This window comes from Lindgomyces ingoldianus (assembly GCF_010093535.1).
Source record: "Lindgomyces ingoldianus strain ATCC 200398 unplaced genomic scaffold BDR25scaffold_23, whole genome shotgun sequence".
NCBI classification, from domain to species: domain Eukaryota; kingdom Fungi; phylum Ascomycota; class Dothideomycetes; order Pleosporales; family Lindgomycetaceae; genus Lindgomyces; species Lindgomyces ingoldianus.
This window is the reverse complement of record NW_022985184.1, coordinates 1,024,974-1,045,669: the sequence shown is the minus strand read 5'-3', so window position 1 is coordinate 1,045,669 and position 20,696 is coordinate 1,024,974. Positions and strand designations below refer to the sequence as shown.

At 46.9% G+C, this 20,696-nt stretch overlaps 7 protein-coding genes across 7 annotated transcripts; 2 read left to right on the top strand and 5 right to left on the bottom strand.

Moving 5' to 3' along the window:
• Positions 1-6,314: 6,314 nt before the first annotated feature.
• On the bottom strand, positions 6,315-7,600 carry BDR25DRAFT_304878 (uncharacterized protein). The gene has a single exon (XM_033690307.1). The coding sequence runs from the start codon at positions 7,474-7,476 to the stop codon at positions 6,508-6,510; it is 969 nt and encodes a 322-aa protein (XP_033545831.1). The 5' UTR covers positions 7,477-7,600; the 3' UTR covers positions 6,315-6,507.
• A 253-nt stretch (positions 7,601-7,853) lies between these two features.
• BDR25DRAFT_326630 (uncharacterized protein) lies at positions 7,854-8,491 on the top strand (the record flags this gene model as incomplete). Its single annotated transcript, XM_033692288.1, has 3 exons — positions 7,854-8,002; positions 8,069-8,225; positions 8,258-8,491. 3 exons carry the CDS (start codon positions 7,854-7,856, stop codon positions 8,489-8,491), a joined length of 540 nt encoding a protein of 179 aa, XP_033545830.1.
• Positions 8,492-8,579: 88 nt separating this feature from the next.
• On the bottom strand, positions 8,580-11,222 carry BDR25DRAFT_344171 (uncharacterized protein; the record flags this gene model as incomplete). The annotated part of the gene is made up of 5 exons (XM_033693908.1): positions 8,580-10,024; positions 10,078-10,318; positions 10,472-10,541; positions 10,591-10,804; positions 10,859-11,222. The coding sequence occupies 5 exons, from the start codon at positions 11,220-11,222 to the stop codon at positions 8,580-8,582; spliced, it is 2,334 nt and encodes a 777-aa protein (XP_033545829.1).
• An 859-nt stretch (positions 11,223-12,081) lies between these two features.
• Positions 12,082-14,554, top strand: BDR25DRAFT_290019 (acid protease). The gene is made up of 3 exons (XM_033688494.1): positions 12,082-12,455; positions 12,507-13,018; positions 13,212-14,554. Exons 1-3 carry the CDS (start codon positions 12,247-12,249, stop codon positions 14,483-14,485), a joined length of 1,995 nt encoding a protein of 664 aa, XP_033545828.1. The 5' UTR covers positions 12,082-12,246; the 3' UTR covers positions 14,486-14,554.
• A 61-nt stretch (positions 14,555-14,615) lies between these two features.
• On the bottom strand, positions 14,616-15,567 carry BDR25DRAFT_290014 (PTPLA-domain-containing protein). Its single transcript, XM_033688493.1, has 3 exons — positions 15,290-15,567; positions 15,015-15,231; positions 14,616-14,960 (listed from the first exon to the last, which is right to left on the bottom strand). Exons 1-3 carry the CDS (start codon positions 15,513-15,515, stop codon positions 14,753-14,755), a joined length of 651 nt encoding a protein of 216 aa, XP_033545827.1. The 5' UTR covers positions 15,516-15,567; the 3' UTR covers positions 14,616-14,752.
• A 429-nt stretch (positions 15,568-15,996) lies between these two features.
• On the bottom strand, positions 15,997-16,991 carry BDR25DRAFT_315908 (uncharacterized protein; the record flags this gene model as incomplete). Its single annotated transcript, XM_033691560.1, has 2 exons — positions 15,997-16,158; positions 16,215-16,991. The coding sequence occupies 2 exons, from the start codon at positions 16,989-16,991 to the stop codon at positions 15,997-15,999; spliced, it is 939 nt and encodes a 312-aa protein (XP_033545826.1).
• A 661-nt stretch (positions 16,992-17,652) lies between these two features.
• Positions 17,653-19,437, bottom strand: BDR25DRAFT_265014 (WD40 repeat-like protein). The gene is made up of 2 exons (XM_033686891.1): positions 18,913-19,437; positions 17,653-18,852 (listed from the first exon to the last, which is right to left on the bottom strand). The coding sequence occupies exons 1-2, from the start codon at positions 19,410-19,412 to the stop codon at positions 17,925-17,927; spliced, it is 1,428 nt and encodes a 475-aa protein (XP_033545825.1). The 5' UTR covers positions 19,413-19,437; the 3' UTR covers positions 17,653-17,924.
• Positions 19,438-20,696: the final 1,259 nt, after the last annotated feature.

Genomic DNA, 20,696 nt, shown 5'->3' with positions numbered 1-20,696 from the left:
TAAAGTTATTTAAAAAGTCTATATATTCCTAGATACTATTTATATCTCTTACTTAAGTATCTACCTACTGTAGAGTTAAAGACTTCTTTAAGAAGCTAAGCTTTAGAAGGGCCTTAATCTTAAATAGCTAACTTAAGGTTTTATTTAGGCTAGCTTAGGATTAGAGTTAATCTAAAGTAGTTTTAAAAGATAGGCTAAGAGTTATAGAAGTAATTTAGGCTTGTTTATAAGCTTAACTAATTTTAGCTTTTAGAGCTCTTTTAGCCTTAAGCTAAAAAGCTTTTATAAAAAGTAACTATATAAACGCTTTATTAGTTAAGAGTTACACTAAAATAGCAGTAGAACTAGTTTAGGCCTACTCTAGAAGGGTACTATAGTGTATTGCGTTTGCCCCTGTTACTAACAGTTACTATAAGTAGCCTATAGAGAGCTAACTAGTAGTCTTTAGAGTTCTAAAACCTAGAGGGCTTAGTGTAATAAAAGGGTTGTTTAATTCTTATCTAGTGTAACCTAAAGAGTTTTTAGGTTTAGTTTAACTATGTCTTTAAAAGTTTCTAGAGTCTTACTTATCTTTTAACTTAAAAACTTAGTATTTTTTATTTTTTACTTTTTATACTTACTAATCTAGTAGAATTTAGTTAAGGTGCTAGGACATAAGGTGCTTAAGGAGTTAAGCACTAGGGTTGTTATAGGGCGTCTCTAGGACAGCCTTAGAAGGGGTAGTGGCTGTGGCTCTACTTTTACGTGTGCAACTACTGTTAGCTATTATTGTTATAGCTTTTTAATTAAGATAGAGCTTAAAGAGCAGTAGTAGAGGTAGCCTTTTATTCTTTAAACTAACTATGTTTTTATAGAAGAGTATAAAGGATTTAAATTATAAGAGCACTATAAAGCAGAAAGCGTAAAGCGCAGAAGAGGGTATAGGATAGTATTAATAGACAAATCCTTAAGGAGACTTAGGGGTTTGTAAGAGGATATATATATATGTGTTAGGGCACGTGACAGGACGTCATGTGCCCAAGGCTGGGCTGAGGGCTCTCCAGGGAGAGTCCAAGGCATGTCCAAGTTGACCGTGACACTAGGCTAGTTTATGCAAACATGGCCTAGATTACGCTTAGCGCGCAAAGAATTAGCTATATTAGCTACAAATGCTATCTAAGGGGAAATTCCTTGCGCATATAGCTTAAGTATAGTCTTAACAATCACCTGCTCTTTTTTATTGCCTAGCCTTTGTAATTTAGCTGTAGAATTAGCTTGTAAAGGTTGTCTAGCGCTATAGTTATTTGTTGTCTTTTATAGGACCCTGCACATAGCTACAGCACATTTCTTTAAAAGTTTTATGTCTTATTTAAAAGCTTAGAGCGCAAGCTGTATCTAATGTTCTTTTGGCGCGTCTAAGTAGTGTTGTGGGGAATGCATTGGTGTAGGAAGGGTGGTTTGGTGGGGTCTTGGCAAAAGTGAGCGACTCGGGTGTGTGAGCAACTCGCCCATGAAGTACGTTATAAGTAAGTGCTTTTTTAACATAATCCTTAAAGCTCTTAGCCTTTTTTATATAAGTATAGCTAGAGGTGTTGTTTAAGCTGTTTAAGCTTATTTTAAAGATAAAGTATTTACTAATTTTATGCTTTTTTAGTTGCTGTAAAGGTCTAGCTAGTGCTAGCAGCTAAAGCACCTGTTATACTAATGTCTAAAGTAGTAGTAGCTATACTTTACAGGTAGTAGTAATTACTGTTACAATTCTTACTTTAGTAAGATAGTATTTTTAGAAGTATAACAGCCTATAGTAATGTTAGTAGTAAAGGGGTAGAACTTAGCTAGATTAGGTGTACAGTCTGTTAAGCAGAGTGTAGGTTTAGCAGAATAAAGAAGGCAGGTTGTAGTTTAGCCTAGCAGCTGTATAGGGAGCTAGCAAACCTAATCTATAAGGATAGGAAGGGAGGTATATATAGTGCAAGATATATAAGGCGGCAATGTCCTCTTTATAAAAGTTTTAATGCCTCTTAGTCTATTAAGTAGGTAGAGACTAAATAGTAATTATAACCTTCTAACTATAGTTGTAATTAAGACTATATACATAGGGTTTGCATGTTCTACATGCTTGCATGCTTGTTCCTACATAGCCTGCATAGCCTGCAAGCCTGCATAACCTATTAGATAGTGCACTCCGCTAGGCTTTTGTCTAAAAGCTAGAGCCATTCCTTATCTGTCCTGTCACGTGATTCGTTCAGCGCGGGGCTAAGCGTCTTCCATCCGGCGTTGTTTAGGCTGTGCGGGACAGCTAGTTAGGTCATTACGGTCTGTTTGTTGGCTGTAACAGTTAGTTACTTATTATTTTTTTAAAAGACCTTATAGATAGCTGCAGCGCGTTACTTAGAAAGTATTACATTTTATTTAAAAGCCTAAAGTATAAGCTACATCTAACATTTCTTTAACGCGTTTAAGTAGTGTTATTAGAAATGCATTAGTGTAGAAAGAGTAGTATAGTAGGGTCTTAGCAAAAGTAAGCAACTCAGGTGTGTAAGCAACTCGCCTATGAAGTACGTTAGCAGTAAAGTTATAACTTATGCTAGTAAAGTAGTAACCTATAGTTATAAAATATTCTTATAAGTAAGCTTTTTTAGACTTTTTTATGCGCGCTAAGCACTAGTCTTTATAGCTACTTTTTATAAAGAGAACATAATTTGTTAAGCCTAGTAGCAGTAGTTAAAGAAGCTTATTATAGAGTTATAGTAGTAGATCTTTATGTGTACAGGCAGTAAGCCTAAGAGGGCATTATAGATTTTATTCTTTTATTAGTTTAGCAGTAGCTTAGCTTTATTAGCTAGTTAAGTAAACTAAGCTTTAAAGTTTTTAAAGTTTTTAAATAACTTTATCTTAAGCTAGTAAAGCTTAGCCCTAGCTTTAAAGCGCTAGTAGGTGTTAATAAAAGCTTTCTTTAAAAATTTAATAATAATAGTAGCTATTACCTACTAGTTATATTTCTTTATTACTTTAAAGTGTAGTTATAAGTAGCTTAAAGCTTTTTTACTTATTTTTAATTTAGTGTAGTGTGCTTATGCATTTTTATAGTTCTCTAAGTTACTATTTAAAAAAATTAAGTAGTTAGTGTTGTGTAGTAGCTTACCTACTAGCAGGTCTTTCTAGTGCTTAATGTTATAGTTATTATTACTTATAAATATAAGCAGGTCTACTACTTTAGTAGAGTATTATAAGCTTTCTCTCTAGCTTTATAAGATAAACTGTATAGTGTTTAGTGTAGCTAGAGTTATAAGTTTAAAGCGCAGCTGCTTTTTTAAAGTACTTCTAGTTAGTGCTACTATAAGTGCACTACTTATTTATCTTAAAAAGTATAAGTAAAGAGTGTTTATAAATGCTAGCTTAGGTAGGTCTTTTAAAGTAGCAGCTTTAATGTTTTAGTTAGCTAGCTTTGCTAAAGCCTTATTTAGCAGCTTCTAAGATGTAGCTACTTGTTTTTAAGCCTTTAGTAGTTTCTTTTTTACTTTATTAAGCGCTTTTACTAGTGTGTTAGTATAGTTACAGAAAGTCTATGTTTTAAGAACATATTAGACTAGCTTATTTATAAGAACTACTTTCTTACTAGTTATAAGTATAAGTAGAGTAATAGTAAAGTTATAAAGCTTATGTATATTATTACTTTATAAGACCTTTTTAGTTTTAACTACTGTTAGCTTCTTATTTTACTAAGCCTATTTATAGAGTTTTTTTTAATTATGTAGTTCTTCTTAAACACTTCTTTACTATAAACTTTAGCGCTACTTTTAAGTGTTCTAGGTGCTAGTGTGTACTCTTTGCTAGTTAGTAGGGCAGTAGAGTCTACCTGCATCTTAAGCTTTAAGAGTTTCCCTATGCTAGTATTAGTTTAATGCTGCTAGCAGTGCAGCTAATTAATTAATAATGCTGCTAGTAGTGCAGCTAACTAGTTAGTAATGCTGCTAGTAGTGCAGCTAATTAATTAGTAATGCTACTAGCAGTGTAGCTAATTAATTAGTAATGCTGCTTTAGGTTCTAAAAAAGTGAAGCAGATAGAGCAGTAGTGCTGCTAGCAGTGCAGCTAATTAGTTAGTAGGCCTACTGTCTCTAGGCCTGTAGGATCTAGCAAGGTAATCTCTTCTAGAGTAATTAGTATAATAGAGCTCTAAGCTCTCTTCTGTTGTACAGGTAATGTAGGCCCTTCTCTATAGTTAATTTAGCTGCAGTGTCTTGCTTAGCGCAGGGCTCTTTAAAAGGTGTTAGGGTATCTAGCCTAACTAGAGTTTTACAGTAGTTGTTAGTAAATTAAGCTTATAGGCTAATTACTTAGTAAGTAGTTGTTAGCAAATTAAGCACATAAGCTAATTACTTAGTAGGTAGTTGTTAGCAAATTAAGCATACAGGCTAATTGCTTAGTTTAACTCTAATATTATGTTGCTGTCCTCTAGCTAAAATAGGATTAATTCTAGTTTAATGTAATAACAAGCACTATCTCTACTACTGTATAGAGCTAGGGAAGCAAGGTAGAGTAGGTCGGCTCTTTTTCAGCTAAACTAGGATGGGGAGTGAAGGAGGCGAAGAGTTTTCGCGAGAGAAAAGCTTGCGCAGCGCCAAGGCGCTAGCGCGCTTGCTTAACCCTTAGCGAGATTATGTGACTAGCAGCGGAGCTTAACAAGCAGCACTGTTACATTAAGTAATACTTTAAAACTTAAATTATAATTAATACTTATAAAAATAAAAATATTAAAAATTACTAAGCTTTAAGTAGCTAATAAAGCTACTACATAACATAAATTATATTAAAAAAAGGTAGATTAAAGTAAAAAAAACTTTAATAATTTAAAAAAGCTTATGTTTAATAGCTCTAAAAAAGTTTAAAGCGTACAGTAATAGAAAAAAAGTAAAGAAGTAAGTATAAGCTAAAGTAGGTAAGCTATTCTAAAGGCGCTGCAGATAGTGTAATTAGACTAGGCATAACACGCAAATGTGTAAGCAAGAAGCAGAAGTAGTATCTAAATAATATTCTAGGCTGTACTATACTATATAGTGTTAGAGCGGGTTGTTATTGGCCAAATAGAGTTTGTCAGGGTGTGGTCTTGGCAAAAGTGAGCGACTCAGGTGTGTGTAAGGACGGGGCTCCGCACCACTCCGCCAATACAACCAAAAGGTACGAATAATCAACCAACGTTGATTTTCGGGTGCAGAATAGTATATATACCTGTCGCACGTAAGCGCCATCTCGGCCTTACATTGTGTAAGCAACTCGCCTGTGAAGTACGTTAAGTCTAGAAGCATAGATTAAAGTTTAGATAAATCTGCATTTCTAACATCTTCAAGAAGGGCGGTGGGTTTCATGCCTTCCAAACCATGAGTCTAGTTAATGAAAAGGGCATATCGCGCGAATTTTCTAGAGATTGGAACGTGTTTGCAGTTACAGAGCTCTCAATGCTCTAGTCACCTGACACTATTTTCACCTGCTGCTGCCTAAGCTTGTGGTAGCTATAGTTCACATGACAGGCTCACCTAGTACTATATAAACCCGTAGTTACCCTCCTCTAGCAATCAATCTAGTTCATCATGCCTCTGGTGCTCCCATAAGCTGCACAGAACGTCTATATACTCTCAGGGCGTATAGACAAAATTTGTGGCACAAGTGCTTCTTGCAACCGCCATTAAGCTTTCTTGCTTGCTCCAGTGTTTATCTGTAACTTCCTAGAAGGCTAGGGAGAGAGGACAAGAGTAATTTTTGTTTTATAATTTGTTGGATCACAGCTCTATCTCTCATTCCCAAGGCGAAGGCTGTCAAAATATTCATTGCTAGAACAGCATAGGCGAAGTCATTTCATCTGCCTCGAGCGTGAACAGCTGAAATTACAAGTAGTTATTCTACGGTTTTAATTGTATTCATGTCAGGTGCAAACTTGCATTCAAACGCATAACGCAATATTATTCTTTCTACTGTCCTCGTAATTTAGGGCTAGAGGAGAGCTCAAGAGCTGTCAAATCGATGGGAATTAGAGACACGCTCATAGCCGCCGTCCCCGAGGGTTCGCCGAATGATGACTAGGGATGGGGTCAGGAACTAGAGAATTGCTATTGATTGATGTCGGAGTTGCTCAAGATACTAGAGGAGCTGATTATGTGCCACGTGCTTGCGTTTACTGGTCTTCGTTGCCGTTGGGAAGCAACTAATTCTGTGGACGTTGAGTAGTACAAATACTCCCACTTGTAGTACGGCCCTTCTAGCCAGGTGTCAGGCACCAAGCCTTTCTAGATGAACATCTCTATGCTCAGGTCCACGCTAAGCGTCATTCATAGGCTTCTGCAGGACATAAATTCCACCGTGAGACTCGGACGAAGGCTTAGTTACCATTCGTTGTAATAGGCAGTAGCACCAATGTTGCAATTTATAAAAATTTCAGGGCCAGATGTCTTAGTTGGTGGCCAAAGTCCCCAGAAAAGGCGGATATTCCTGAGTGTGGCCAGCCAAAGTCAGTGGAAAGAGAACAAGTAGTTTCAGCCCGTTGAAAGTCTCCTTCGCTTGTAGAGATGCAGTTGATATCGCATATTCTCAAGCTCGATAGGGTATGCTAAAGAATGCGATAGACGAAACCACTTCGACCCGTCCTCAGTGACTTTCGTCCAGGCAGGAGCTTCATCTCTATGGTCCTGACGAAGGAGTGTATAATCGAGGAGCCATTGCATGGGGTAGTTCTTTTCAGTGCCATTGAGCGAGACAGTGGAGTAGCTCCCGGGGCTGTCTACGACTAAAAGAAGGGCGCCATCTTCAAGATAAGATGTGAGGTTCAACAGTAACTTTTGGGTTAGGGACAAGGAGGTTGCATAGAGCTCGTTGAGAGTGAACATGATTGTGATGACATGAGCACCTTGGAGTAACGGCATGAGGTCTGAGAAATCGACGTGTAGGATGTCGTGTTGGTGAAATTTTACTTGAAGCTGCTCTGAGTTGACTAAAGCAGTATTTGCTGCTTTTGCGGTAGCAGAGGCATGCTTGGATAGTGGAGGTGGCGAAGTGAGGTTCTGGAGTAGCTTGCCCACAATCGCAGACCAGTTTGCTATGTCAATGGCCACAACCTCGAATCGGGTTTGTTGTTGCTCTCCGGTGGGCTTGGGTTGGGCGAGTGTGCTGATGAAGCCTCCAAGAGCCACGATTTCGGCCCCAGCTCCTCCACCAAGACAAACAATTCTCGTCGCAAGGTTATCGCTCTTGTTCACATCATGAACCGTAGGGAGTATTTGTTCCTTTGACTCGGTCATAACCTGCAGATAACCCAACGCTCGGGAAGGACTCCATCTCGCGGCATATGCATCAAGGTAGTCTTGCCGGCCAAAGGCAGTCAAGAAGTCTCGATTGTACAAGTGAGTTTTCACCTCCTGGAGCAAGGGGTGGATGTCTGCCTCTAGCCGATCGGCGAAAGCATTTTTGAAGACATTGAGAAGTAATTGTTGAAGTTCCTCAGGCATCAATGACCTGGTGACGGGCTCTTGGATGGGTCCTGCTCGAAGTGATGTAACTTTTTTGGAGGTCGCTGGCTTCTCTCTCCTGTTGTGTTTACCTTTTGGGGGTACCATATTGTCCTAAGGTTGCAATCTATGGATGGGACCTGAGGGCGTAGGCACTGTGGCCCGGAGGGAGAAAAGCGATTTGCTTAATCAGACCACCCCGCTCCGGCCTCGGCTCGATGTCGACGACCACTCAAGCGATGCAGAGCACCAACAGAGGGAGCCATCGCCGAATTCCTCGTTATTGCAAATCGGCTGCAATTAGGGTTTCATCTAACATCAACTGCAAATTGCAAGCTATCAAAGAGAAACCAGCAGTAGGTCATCTCGCGTCTAAAATGCGTCTGCCCTACGTCCCCAACCCTCCGACGCCCTCCAACGAGCAGGACCGCGCCATTATTGAACGTGTGAGGGACCGGCGCGGCGACGCAGGCCTGCTCGAGCTGGATCTTGCGCTTCTCCACTCTCCCCCAGTCGCCGATGGTTGGTGAGCTTCTCTAGGTTCTCCAACATCCGAGCCCAACAGGTGTTCTGGTGCACATACCATCGGCAGGAACTCTTTCCTCGGCGCGATTCGAACGAGGACAACACTCTCCACCTCGATCCGCGAGACCGCTATATGTCGTGTTGCTGTCTTGAACGAGGCCTGGTTTGAGTGGGAACATCACGCACCCCTCCTCCGAGCATGCCTAGAGATTCGGGAGGAGCATGTTGAATGCTACTACGCTCCCCGCCACATGAGGGCCGCCTACATATCTTGGACGAGAAACACAGGGCAGTCGTATTATATACAGATGACATGACATGCCATGTAACTGTTTCGGATGCCGTGTCTGACAGACTAAAGGCGAGCTTTTCAGATCGCGAAGTCGTGGAGATTACAGCCACAATCGCTGTCTACAATTGCGTCAGCCGCTTTCTGGTTGCCCTGGATGTTGGTGAGTGTAATGGTCGAAAGGGACCTCTGGTCCGGTAAGACAATTTTCATATTCACATGGCATTGTACATTATCACTAGATTCCAACAACCCTTTTCCACCCATGCGGCTAAACTTTATTTTGCTTTTATAGTATGTGAGTCATTGCAAAACCGAGAAGCACACTCCATACCCACTCATTATGTGACTTGAATGTCCCCGCCGCACCGGTATTCGATGCATGGGGTGCTGCAAGAGTTGCAGACCCTCTTGCACTGCCCTGGCTCCCAATGCTCACTCTCGTCGAGCCAATGGACATAGACGCCGCGGCCGTCGTCGCACGCGCAGGAGCTAGAGTCGATGCACCGGCTGTGCCAGCGATCAAAACAGTACTCCCTTGCACATTCGTTGTCAAACTGTATGTTGTGCCACTTATTGTGAGCGCTGGACCGCCCATGCTAAGCGTTGAACTGCCAAACACGAACTGGGTAAGAGAATCCGCCGTCAACGTCGTCCTGTCTAGTGTAATTACCAGTGGTCCAGATGTTGCATGAGGTCCTGCAGTCAACTGGATTGTGGTGCCACCAACCACGATTTCAGTGGCCCCAGGCGCGAGACTGATAATCGTGCCGCCAGTGATGGTTGTGCTGCCATCTATGAGGGTTGAAGTGATCCCCCCGATTGTAATAATACCTCCAGGTGTTAATGTTTGCGATCCAATAATGATTTGGCTTACGGAATTGGCGGTGAAGGTTGAGCCGTCCAAAGTCACTACGGCGGGAGGTTTGGTCAGTTGGGCTGGGGGAAGATTGATAGTCGAGCTGCCGCCTACAATGACTTGCGACGCGCCGGGAACAAGGAAAATCTGTGTTCCACTGATGACGGTGGTCTGGCCGTTTGGCAATGTGGATGTCGTACCCCCAACGGTAATAGCCTGCCCAGGGCCAACAGTCTGCGTGCCAATGATAATTACTGGTCCGGAGGGGTTGTTTAGCTGATTGGAATTCGAGGGGCTGCTTGGGCTTGTGGGGACAACTGTCGGGAGCAGTGTTATGACTTGGCCTGGGTTGCTCAAACCAGGGGCAGGACCAAGGGTGATGACAGGAGCTGCAGAAGGCTGTTGGGGATTGCCATTTGACTGCTCTGAAGAAGGTGGGGCTATGACAATTGTAGTGGAAGATCCTGGAGGCGGTAGAACCGGCTGTTCCTGGTCTCTAGCACTTGATGCTTGAGGGGGTTGCTCAGGCTGGGACATCGGGGGAGCTGGCTTCTGCGTTTGAGATGCGGGCGGAGGTTGGTTCCCTGGATCGACTGCACTTGAGGCTGGAGGCAGGTTTCCTGAGTCAGCAAAACTGGATACTGGAGGATCAGGCCCTCGCGTTGGGGCGTTTTCTGGGAGAGCGGGCACTGAAGTAGAGGGGACGACAGTAGGATTCCCTTGGCCGGGCTCAGCCGTGGGTACTAGAACCGGTCCCTGCTGAAGCGTCTTGGGGGGGTCATAGAAACCGCCATAATAATCTGCGCCACAGGAGCTCCAGGCAGGCTGTAACTGCTGCACTCGAGTGGGGATGGCGACTACAGGATGACAAGGGTCTATACTCGCGTTAGGAGACTTCACATATACCCAATTTATCGAGACCACTTACCCCCAGCGCTGTTGTAGAATGGATTTTTACTGAAGTAGTAGTAGCCGTCAATTGATGAACAGTTTTGAGCCACATCCGAATAAGTCAAGGGCTGAGGGTTAGGCATTGAGTTCTCCCACACTGTAATGGTATAACCACCTTGAGATAAGGGTACAGTAACGATGCAGGTGGCAGTGGTCGTGTATGGGAGGATGCTACTAATTTCACGAGGGTCGAATGCTAGTGTTGTGTTATAGAGCGCCTGTGATGTATAAGCAAATGATGAGCTAGGAGGGGTTGAACTGGGCAGTTATGTTTCAGTTTTTTGCAATAATTGAAATATTGACCGCGAGGCGTATGCAGGGCGTGTTCCCATATCAAATTCTCCTTCATCGAATATTCTAGAGAGACTTACCTCTCCAACAGGGCCACAGCGGTCATGTGCTCCAAGGGAAGTAAATCCGAGGTAGACACTTGGGGATATACTGTAGCGCATATATCAGGTCCGCGTTGTACTGAAAGTGGGTTGCTTACAAGGTGAAACCAGTGTCATCTACATAACTCCCGGAACCGTTGACAGGAACCCCGGTCACAGCCGCGGTTGCATCGGCTGGCAAACCTGTTACTGTAGGGGGTGGGGCTGCAGCTGAGCTTGGCCAAAAGAACAGCTGAATAGTCTGCGCACTAATCGTGCACTTATGACAGCATGGTGATGTTGGCTTAACGGCTCGAAAAGGGTTTTGGACGTCTATTAAAATCAGTAGCGCCCCCAACAGAGTTCAGGGTAAGGTGAAGAATGTACATGTGTATGTAGACGTCCAATAACTTTGCCCCGTTATGACAGTTGAAAGACTTCCTGTCCCATAGTAGCCTTGAAACCATGTACGAGTTGACGTAGTCGATTGAGTAATGTTGGCATCTATATAACTTTGAATTGCACTCGACCACACAGCATCACACCAATCTCCGAGGCAGCGGTCAGTGTAGTCATAGTAATTGCTGTCAAGTACACTGGACTGCGCCCCTTCACATGCCCGCGTGAAAGTGGCATATGACACAGGGTGACCGGGTAGATAGATGGTAGGACATGTTCCATATCCTGAGGGGCTTGGAGAGGATGTTGTGGTGAGAGAGGTAGATGATGTGATGGTAGGTATGCTAGTCATGCCCGTGGGAGTTGAGAAAATGGTTCTGCTAGCGAAAGACGAGTTTAAAACGGCTGTCTCCCACGAGGTTAGCACTTCGAGTGCATAGCAATAAGCGATCCTTGGAAGGTGACCAAACAATAGACAGTGCACATGAGACAAGATTGCTTGGGCTCGCACTCACCCTGCCTTGCAAAGTTCCCATTCTGGGGTATTCTGTGACCGTCACTGAACGACGACAGCAAAACACCAACAAAGGAAACAAAGTGAGCGGTATTCACCATTAAGGGCATGTCGTCCTCTCATCCGTGCCAGGAATAGAGAGTCGGAAGCCTGGTTTGCGGGTCATAGTTGGGATAATAAAGAAGGACTTCGGGAGCCCGTTTGCTAGGAACATAGAACACACTCTGCGGAAACACCCGCTGTTATTAGTATGCAAGTACGCACTGATTCATTTGATTGGCGTTGGGGCTGATGGCCATGAGACTATCGGACTGGACAGAATGATGTCCTGGGGAGGCGGCTGAGGTTTGTGGAGGGATTTTTGTTAACTGAGACCGGATTGGGAACACGTCCGTCTTGGCGGGTGATTAGGAAGCACTTGCCGCTTTTCGTACACACAGCATTTCCCTGTTCCAAACCGACACTCAACAGCCATCTGCATGGGCTGTCGCTTACTGAGCAACAATTCAATTTCTTCGATCGCCCTTGCATCTGAAATGACAAGGGTTTAGCTGGGTTTTGGAGTCCCAGCTCTTTTCTTTCTTAAGCCCACATCCCCTTTCATTGCACTTCCAAGAAGCCTTCCTGGACGCTGGCGCTATGTACGATCGACCATAGGCTCGCCGTTAGGCTCAGCTCATTTGGTAAGGAGTCTGCTGATGACATTCATTCTTCTTGCGCGGCTTGCACCATCCTGCCGGAAACGGTGCTGCCGATGTCTGCGAACCAGATCTTGGCGTTGAAGTCTACTGGACTTCTCTTTCCTCCTCTCCGTCTTCTTGAAGGATAACCTCTAGATGCGTTCGAGTGTCTTTCCTCAAATATGAAAGCCTTCGGGCACAAAGGCCTGGGGCTTCTCGGGTATCTGATCTGTCTGAGAACACTAGAGATCCTGATGAGAGATAGAGCGTTTCGCGAGGAGGCAAAGCCGTTGCAAAGGAACACAGTGGAAGATGACTTCGAGGTTAATCAAGTTGTTCTCGTGGAGCGCGCAAGCCAGAATACCACGATTCCCGCCCCCATAGTAGCTAGGTATTGTACCATCCATCTCACACAATAGGCTGTCTCACTGAGTAACTTGAGTGTATCCCAATATTGGGAGGGAAATGACGGTACCTGGTCGTCATTCACAATTCAGGTTGGCCAAAAACCGCAGAATGTGCGAATCCTACCATCGACAGCTTCAACCTCGACGTGGGTCATCTATGATCAAGGCTGTCCATCCGACGCACCAAACAATTGCAGAGATAGCCGCGGAGGAACCTTCAATCCAAATAATTCGCTTACCTGGGTCCCGAATTCGATTTTCGAGCTGGGAGTTGAAAGCAACCTCGAATTCAATGTCTTTGGCGACTTCGGATTTGATTCCGTGACGTTGGGATGGCCGGGTTCTGGTGGACCATCTGTCGAGCATTCAATTGTGGCAGGGGTTGGGGATACCACTTTCTCGTGGTTGGGTGTGTTAGGACTGAATCCAAGGCCGACGAACTTTTCGACGTTTCTGAATAATCCTCAGGTCGGTTTTGTCCAAGCGCTCAAGAACCAGAATAATATACCGAGTGTATCTTGGTCGTATACCGCCGGTGCACCATACAGTAAGTTTCCAATCATGTAACAAGTCGTTTCCATATGACATCCTGGGTGTTTGCGCTCCTCGCTCTTTAATTCAGATGAGGTGCGAGTTGCCTTTCCCAATCTCCAAAGAATTGGATGAAGCTTGCTCTCGGATCTTCACCTCGTATCCGTAGATCCACCCGTATTCCACACACTTGTCTGACTTCCTTCTAGGACTGAATAAAGTCTTCGGCTCACTCGTCATTGGCGGCTATGACGAATCTCGCTTCGACATTCCCTCAACTACTTCTTCTAATCTAACCTTCCCCTTTTACACCGACATATCACGGGATATTCTTGTCGGAATAGCCTCTATAACGACAAGCAACAGCACATCTTCAAGCTCCAGCACCCCCCTCCTCAAAAACGGCATATTCGCCTTCATCGACTCGACCGTGCCGCACCTGTGGCTCCCAGAATCCGTATGTTCATCTTTCGAATCCGCATTTGGTTTGACCTGGAACGCTTCTTCTAAGCAATACACACTAAACACAACACAACACAACACGCTCACCAAACTAAATCCCAGTATCACCATCACACTAGCGCCTCAGCTTCCTGCAACATCTGTCGAGAACTCCGTCTCCATAACTCTACCTTATTCCGCATTCGATCTCAACATCTCGTGGCCACACGCTTCCACCACAACGTATTATTTTCCTCTCAAGCGTGCCGCAAACGAAACCCAATACACCTTGGGCCGCGCGTTCCTCCAAGAAGCTTACTTAATAGCGGACTATGAGCGCTCCAACTTCTCTGTTTGGCCATGCTCATGGGGTTCCAACACCAACAATGCCAAAATTGTAGGTATACGTTCCGTAAACGACACCTCAATCAACTCATCAAACCCTCTTACTGGGAATGGTGGCGGTGGCAGTAGTGGTAAAGGCGTTCTTTCTACGGGAGCAATCATGGGAATGGCAGTCGGGATTGCGGTCCTTGTGCTTGGAATCTGCCTAGGCTTAATCTTGTACATACGTCGACGCCACCAGAGCGGCAGAAGAAGCTTTGAACTAGAGGGCACGAGTACATCTCTCGACCCGCTGCCAGCTGGGGCTACGTACCAGCAAAAGGATGGACCGCTTGAAGAACTGGACTCAAGAGCCCGGCATGAACTACCTGGGCATCACAAATTCGGACTCTTGGAAGCTCCTGACGCAGAGAGGAAATTTGAGATGGATGGGTCGAGTTTGCCGACTGAAGCCGGTGGAAGGGAAACATCTCATGATGGTCAGAACCCAGCGATTTATGAAATGGATGCGGCCGAGCATATCTCTCGGCCAGCTATATTTATACAGCCACCCACTGCAGTATCGCCAGGTCCTGGAGCGGGGCTGCCGTCGCCACTACCAACGTCCGGTGAAATTGGTGTGGCTCAAGAAACAGGGATGGAGAGGAGACTCGGACATGGAGCAGATAGAGTAGGGAGAAGGGACAAGGCAAGATGAAGAACGAAGACAAATTGAGGAATGACGTGCCACGAGCCACCGCCTGAACTGTTTGCCCCTTTGGTTGACTACACCCCAAATCTTCGTCAGGCACTCTCAGTTGTATCTCTACGTCTGTTTATGTATATATCGAGGGTGGAGTGCATGGCTTAGGGCCCAGGGGATACACTCTGTGAAGAAGATAAAGCTGATATCTATACGTCTTACGGGTAGCTTGCCGGGTTATGATGAGGGCATTTTCTCCACAGAAACAGTGGTATGATGCGTCTAGGTAGTCTTGCTGCGCATGACCTTCCCCCGCTGCTTCAGCATGTGCGTGAAGAGCATGTAGAATCCTGGCACATATGTTGCCAGAATACCATACAATACATACCCATATGTCTCATTAATTCTTGAAGCCGGCCCAATGGCGTTATAGACCAACCACGTCTCGCTAGCAACACCGAGGGGGTAGAGGACCAAGAAAGTGTTGTACCTGGGATTTTTGTCAGAAAAGCTCGCAGGGGGGAGGGCTTATGGGAAGCTATGCCTCAACCACGTCCATAACCAAGGTACGCCTGTGCCACCCAGGACAAAGACGAAATATGAATACCGCACGACCTCGGTCACGCTCCAAGCGACCAGCATGCTGCTATACGCCGGCGAAAACTTAGTCGTCTGGGGGAAATTGTAGCCAATGCCCCAGACAAGCAGGAGGCGGCTTGCAACCTGCATCAGGGTTGTCAGGAGTGGGGCGCGTACGATTCCTACAGACTTCTTGTTAGCCTCCTTCCGCAAGGTGCGTAGGAATAAACGGAGGAATACCGAACAGCGAATGAACAACTTCCAGGACCGCTGCCGTCTGTGTGAGCCGGCAGAAGCTCTCTGTGTGATGGTAGACTTGTCCATTTCTCAGGCCATTGGTTGATGCGATTGAAACAACTCGTCTCAGCACAAGGAACCAAAGGACCGTCGATAGCGCGTTATACGCGAGAAGGTAGGCAGTCTTGAGTGACGACGCTTTTGGCTTTGGCTGAGATTTGGACGACATTTCAGAAGTGTGCGGAAGCTATCGATATTACTCTGCAGAGCAAGGAGTCAGAAGCGCTCGTTGTTGAGCTCGTAGTGCACAGATGAATTTCATGACAGGGGCATGTGCCCTGGATGCTTGGCAAATTCTAATCGCCGGGGTTAACGCCGCGCACATACTTCACGCTGCTTTGATCCAAACCATGCTTGTTCGGTATCTATATGTACGTTATACCTTCACCCGCATGTCCCGCATTACATCCCATGTCGCCCATGAAGCACCAAAGAAACCCACGAGATGACCAGCCAACACCAGGGCTATGCAACCAGCAACAGACCCCAAGACGGCGCTAGTCGAGAGCAGTGAAATCATGTCACCCCCGGAAAGCCGATTTAATGCAGGGTATCGCTAAAATGCCACGATTCCAACCAACGCAGGAGAGAGGGAGAAGGGAATTTGGTTAGTCTGAAACAGGTCATAAGGTGTGTGGGGAGCCGCAAACTCAGAGGAAGACTTGGATCATGGAGTTTCGAGTGTGCGCTTTCTCTTCGCAGCCCTCGACCACACAGATCTTGAAGGTCTTGGGGCGAAGAAGGCCTATCTTTTCTTTGCCTTTTGGTCTGGTCTTGAGGGCCCGGTTTGCGGTACAGTCTCCACAGTAAACCTTCAGAACCCTGTTAGTGTGCCAGAAATGCGCTGGATTTGAGATAGGGAACTCACGTGGCCGCATTTCTTTATGATCCACACCTGCTTCTTGAGATCCGAGTCACCCAAACATAGCTCGTCTTCACAGTTCGGACAGACGAGAACATCGCCCTCAACTGGTGACCTCGTGAAGCCGTTTGGTGCCGCCGGAGGTGCATCGTATGTCGGTGGCGGTGGAGCAGGTCCTCCTCCTAGGCCCATGTCGAAGCCTACCACGTGGAAGTCTATCTCGGGCGCCATGAACCCAACGTGTACGTGGGGTCGTCCACGAGCCCCACCAGCCCGAGGTGGTATTGCCGGCCTACGTATCCTCTGGACCTCGGCCTGGAAACGAGTAAGGCCGGGACCTTGCACCATGTTCTCGAGGAAATGGTCGACCATCTGGTCGAAGTACTCTCCCGCTGCCTGTCGCTCAGCAGGCACACTATGGACCCCCAAGATCTCTAGGTCGTCATCGTCGCCATCGTTGTTGGGCGTGTTTGTCCGGAGAGTGGGAGGGACAGGCCGTCGCGGCGGATCAAGGGTTCGTGCAGAGATGAACTGAATATCAGGCGAATCTGGAGGGGCTACCGGCTGCGCGGAGGCGTCGTCGTCGAGGTCGATGATCTCGCGGGGGAAGCGTGGTGGCCGCTGCGCTCGAGCGGCAGTCTGGGCGTTGCTCGACATCGAGGGGCCCGCATCGTCAGCTGTCAGGTCGATCAGCGGGGTCTGGGCGTCATTCCTCGAGAGCGAAATGGGTCTTCGGTAGTCGAATCCATCGCCCAGGTATCTTCGCGGCTGGCTGGAGGCCATGTTGGGGATCCGTGGCAGCGTCGGGCCTGCAACTTGCGGGTGTGAAGGGCTACTGGGCTCGCGGGACACTGAGAGGCGGCTTATTGAGCTCCAGGTCGGCGACGTGGAGCGGTTATGCTCCATTTGAGCATGCGTCCTCTGCGGTGGAGAAACCGTCAGCGAAACGCTTTCACTCTGCGCTGCGGCCACCGTCTAGGTCGGCGGCACCATGAACCCACCTTGTTGTGTCTGTGCGAGTGCGGACGCGAATAGCCGTAGCCAAAATCGCTGTCCATGCTCTGGGGCGCTGGCAGGGTGCGTTAACAGAAAGGGCTGGAAAAGGTGGAGGGAGGGGAAAGGAGGCGTGAGGGCAGGCGAGAGGAGTGATCGGTGTTTGGTGAGGTGGGTTTGTTGGTGGTGGCAAGGATGAGGAATTCATGGAGGGCGAGCTTCGGAACCATGCCGCTTTCTCTTTCACTCCTTTAGCCAAACAACCCTATCCACGACGCAAAGAGCATCCCCCGATGCTGCATTCACTCGGAATGAAGGCCGTCGCCGCTTGGGAGCGCTACGCCCATCTCCGCTTTACCTCCTAGCTTTGGTCTCCTCTCCCACTATGGCCGCCAAGCTCCGTCTAAAGCGTGCGGGCTTCACCTGTCAAAACGAACGTGAGAGCGCATCTGGAAGAATTCCAAGGGTCTCCTGTTCTCCCCTACTACTTCTAGAACAATTCATCTATGTTACATTTTGTTGGATGCCATCCGCCGAGCCAATTCCATTTTACTTAGGTAGTGCCAAGTCCGGAGTGCTCTCAGGACCAATCCAACACGCTGAGAGTACAAGCCCGGCAGCCCAGGCACTCTTCGAAAACACAGCGTCTCCTTTTGGGGCCTCTAGCCTTGCTGTTCTACTTCAATATTGCGAACTTGCCTCGCTCGCAGCTCCCCTTCCGCCTTACGCTCCACTAAGAATACTCAATGCGCCCTCTGGGGATAAAACTACTAACACGGATGCATTGGAACCCCATGCGACATCCCGCGCAGGAACAGCCTTCCGAACAGGCTCCGACCAGCTCTTTGAAGATTTTGTGTACTGTTGCACCGAGACGCAACCGGATCCTGCCGTCGCCAAGAACTGTCCGGTGTAATCCCAATGAATGTTGTTCACTGGGCTGCCAACATCGAGCACCTTGATAACTGCCTGTTTCCTAAGATCCCACACGGACACAGTGCTCGAACCAGTCTGGGTAACTGCGAACCAGGTCCCGTTCTCTGAGAAGGAGATGCTGTGAACAGCTCCACCCGTCTCGAGATCGGCCATTTTAGTACCATTCTTAACGTCGTAGATTCGAATTCGCTCGTCCGGACTGCCCGTAAAGAAGAGTAAGCCATCTACGTGAAACGCGCAGCAAGTAATGGCAGCTTCAGTATAGACCCGTGAAACCACCTTAAAGCTCGATAGATCATAGAACATGAGGTACTTGTCTATTCCTGTCGAGGCCAGGATAGCGCCGCTAGGATGAAGAGCAATGGACGTCACTTGTCCTGCGTGTGACCCCAACTCTGCAACCTCATTGGAACCATCGAACACCTTGATGGTGCCGGCTGAAGTCGCAACAATCGCACGGGACTGCCACCATAACGTGGCCGTCACGGCAGAGCCGCACTGTAAGGCATGAAGCACTTTCTGTTGTGATAGAGAGTAGACGCTGGCAACACCGTTGGCACCTCCGAAGAGTGCTAAGTCTCCAGACTCGTCGAGGACAATTGTGGGGCTGTCTAGGAACAGAGCGTCGGTCGAGCTTGTTACATGGAGAGACGCGATGTTGTCGGCGGTAGCCCAGCCGTCGGGAATGTGGCGTTTTCGTCGCCCGCCGAAGAGTCTATGCGATGTTAGCAATGAAATTGGGGTTGGAAAGCCCTCGCCGTGGGCATAGACATACTGTTGCTGAGCCTCATCAACTTTAGCGACGAGGTCGTCAGGGAGACCTTGGCTGTCAATTTGCATCGCGTCTCCGTTGCTGGTAGCGCCACGTTCACGTATAGTCCCGTTCGAAAGAGCTTCTCGAGCTTCGTCGCGCTCTTGGCTCAATCTTGCAATAACTCGCGTGGCAGCATCGTTCGCGTACAGCGCTGCGCTGAGCTCCTGCGTCGTCAGCGCCAGCTGCTTCTTCAGGGCGTACGACTCAAGGAGGAGAGCATCCCATTCGGTCTGGAACGCGCTGAGGAGAGCGGGGATAGAGGTGAGACTGGGCGGGCGTGCTGTCACGACGGGGGCAGACTTGAGCTCGATGAGGTCGTCGACGGAGAGCTCCTCACCAGTTACTGGGTCGGTTTGGCTTTCGGCGATGTGAGCCTCAATCAGGCGTTTCTCGAAGACATTACCGCTCTTGCGTGAAGCAACAGGGACTTGGGGAGCTACCCCAGAGATTGCGCACAGCATTTTGTCAGTTGCCGGTTTGTTGTTGCTGGGCTCACCGTCTCGAAAGCTTAGTCGCCAAAAGTTCACCAGGCTAGCGGAAACAGGCACAACTATTCTTCCGAGTACCGTCACGTGCTATCTTGACCTACCACCCTCGAAGGTTTCCAACGTCCCCAGCCGCTTTAGCCATTGCCAGTGCACTTTTCACGCGAAACCCGTACTGCTCTTCATCAGGAGTGTGAATGGCCAGCCGGTACAATTTTGACTGGAAATCAGCAGGCAAGCCTAGGATAAGTATTCCAGAGTCGCTCCTTACTGGCGGTGGTTGTGAGGATTTCCAGACTTCCTAGCAAAGTCTAGGGTCATGGTCAGCCTCTGCAAACATTATAGCCAGAGATAAAGTGTCTTTGGGGTCACCACAATAGAATGGACAGAAACTGGAAGTCTCATTTATATCAATCGATCTAAGTCGATTTGTTCCTATCGAGCACCTTGTTGAATATGGTAGGGTGCAACTTACGGAGCATCGATATCATCGCCTGTATTGACATTAAAGAATGTAGGAAACGCATTTTCCCAGCAAGATTGAGTGTCGGGATGGATCCAATCTGTGAAACCCAGGCCAAACCATGCCTTTGTAGATACACCCGTTTTCGCGTGTTGGGGAAGATGCCCATATACTCTCTATTATTGATAGCAGGGTAACCCTGATAGGTTGAGTACAGATCTACCATCACTACGTAATGCTGGTGGTGCTCATGGAGATATGTAACGAGTTTGCGCATCTTCTCATGTGAAAATCTTCCGGATCCAAAGTAGACGCTTTTCGCAGTTCCATACAATCAATATCAGTCTACATAGTCCAATTCAGTTAGCATAGGTCCATTTCCGGCAAGGATAAACAGGAAGATATCTCATATCGAGTGGTATGTCCGCAGAAGGGTAATTCGGAACCACTTCGGGAATCTGGTAGACATCACGGTAGCCATATTCGCACCGATAGCACCCATATCCCCAATAAGGCTGCATGGTAAGGAAAACAGAGACCCCGGCGTGTTTCGTGCTAACCTGGTTCGGGCTAGGCAGTAAAGAAGTAGAAATCGACCGCATTGAATTCAAGGTATTATCCGCTAGTGCCATTGATATTTATGCTCATGCTACTTGAGCTGGGAAAGAACAGAGTGGGTTCCAGACACCCTCGGTCGTCAGAGAAATTGGATACTGGCTGTATATGTTGCCTCCATTAAGAGTTCCATATGCATCCCTACTCCATATATGTCTCACCTATCTATAAGAGGGGGATCT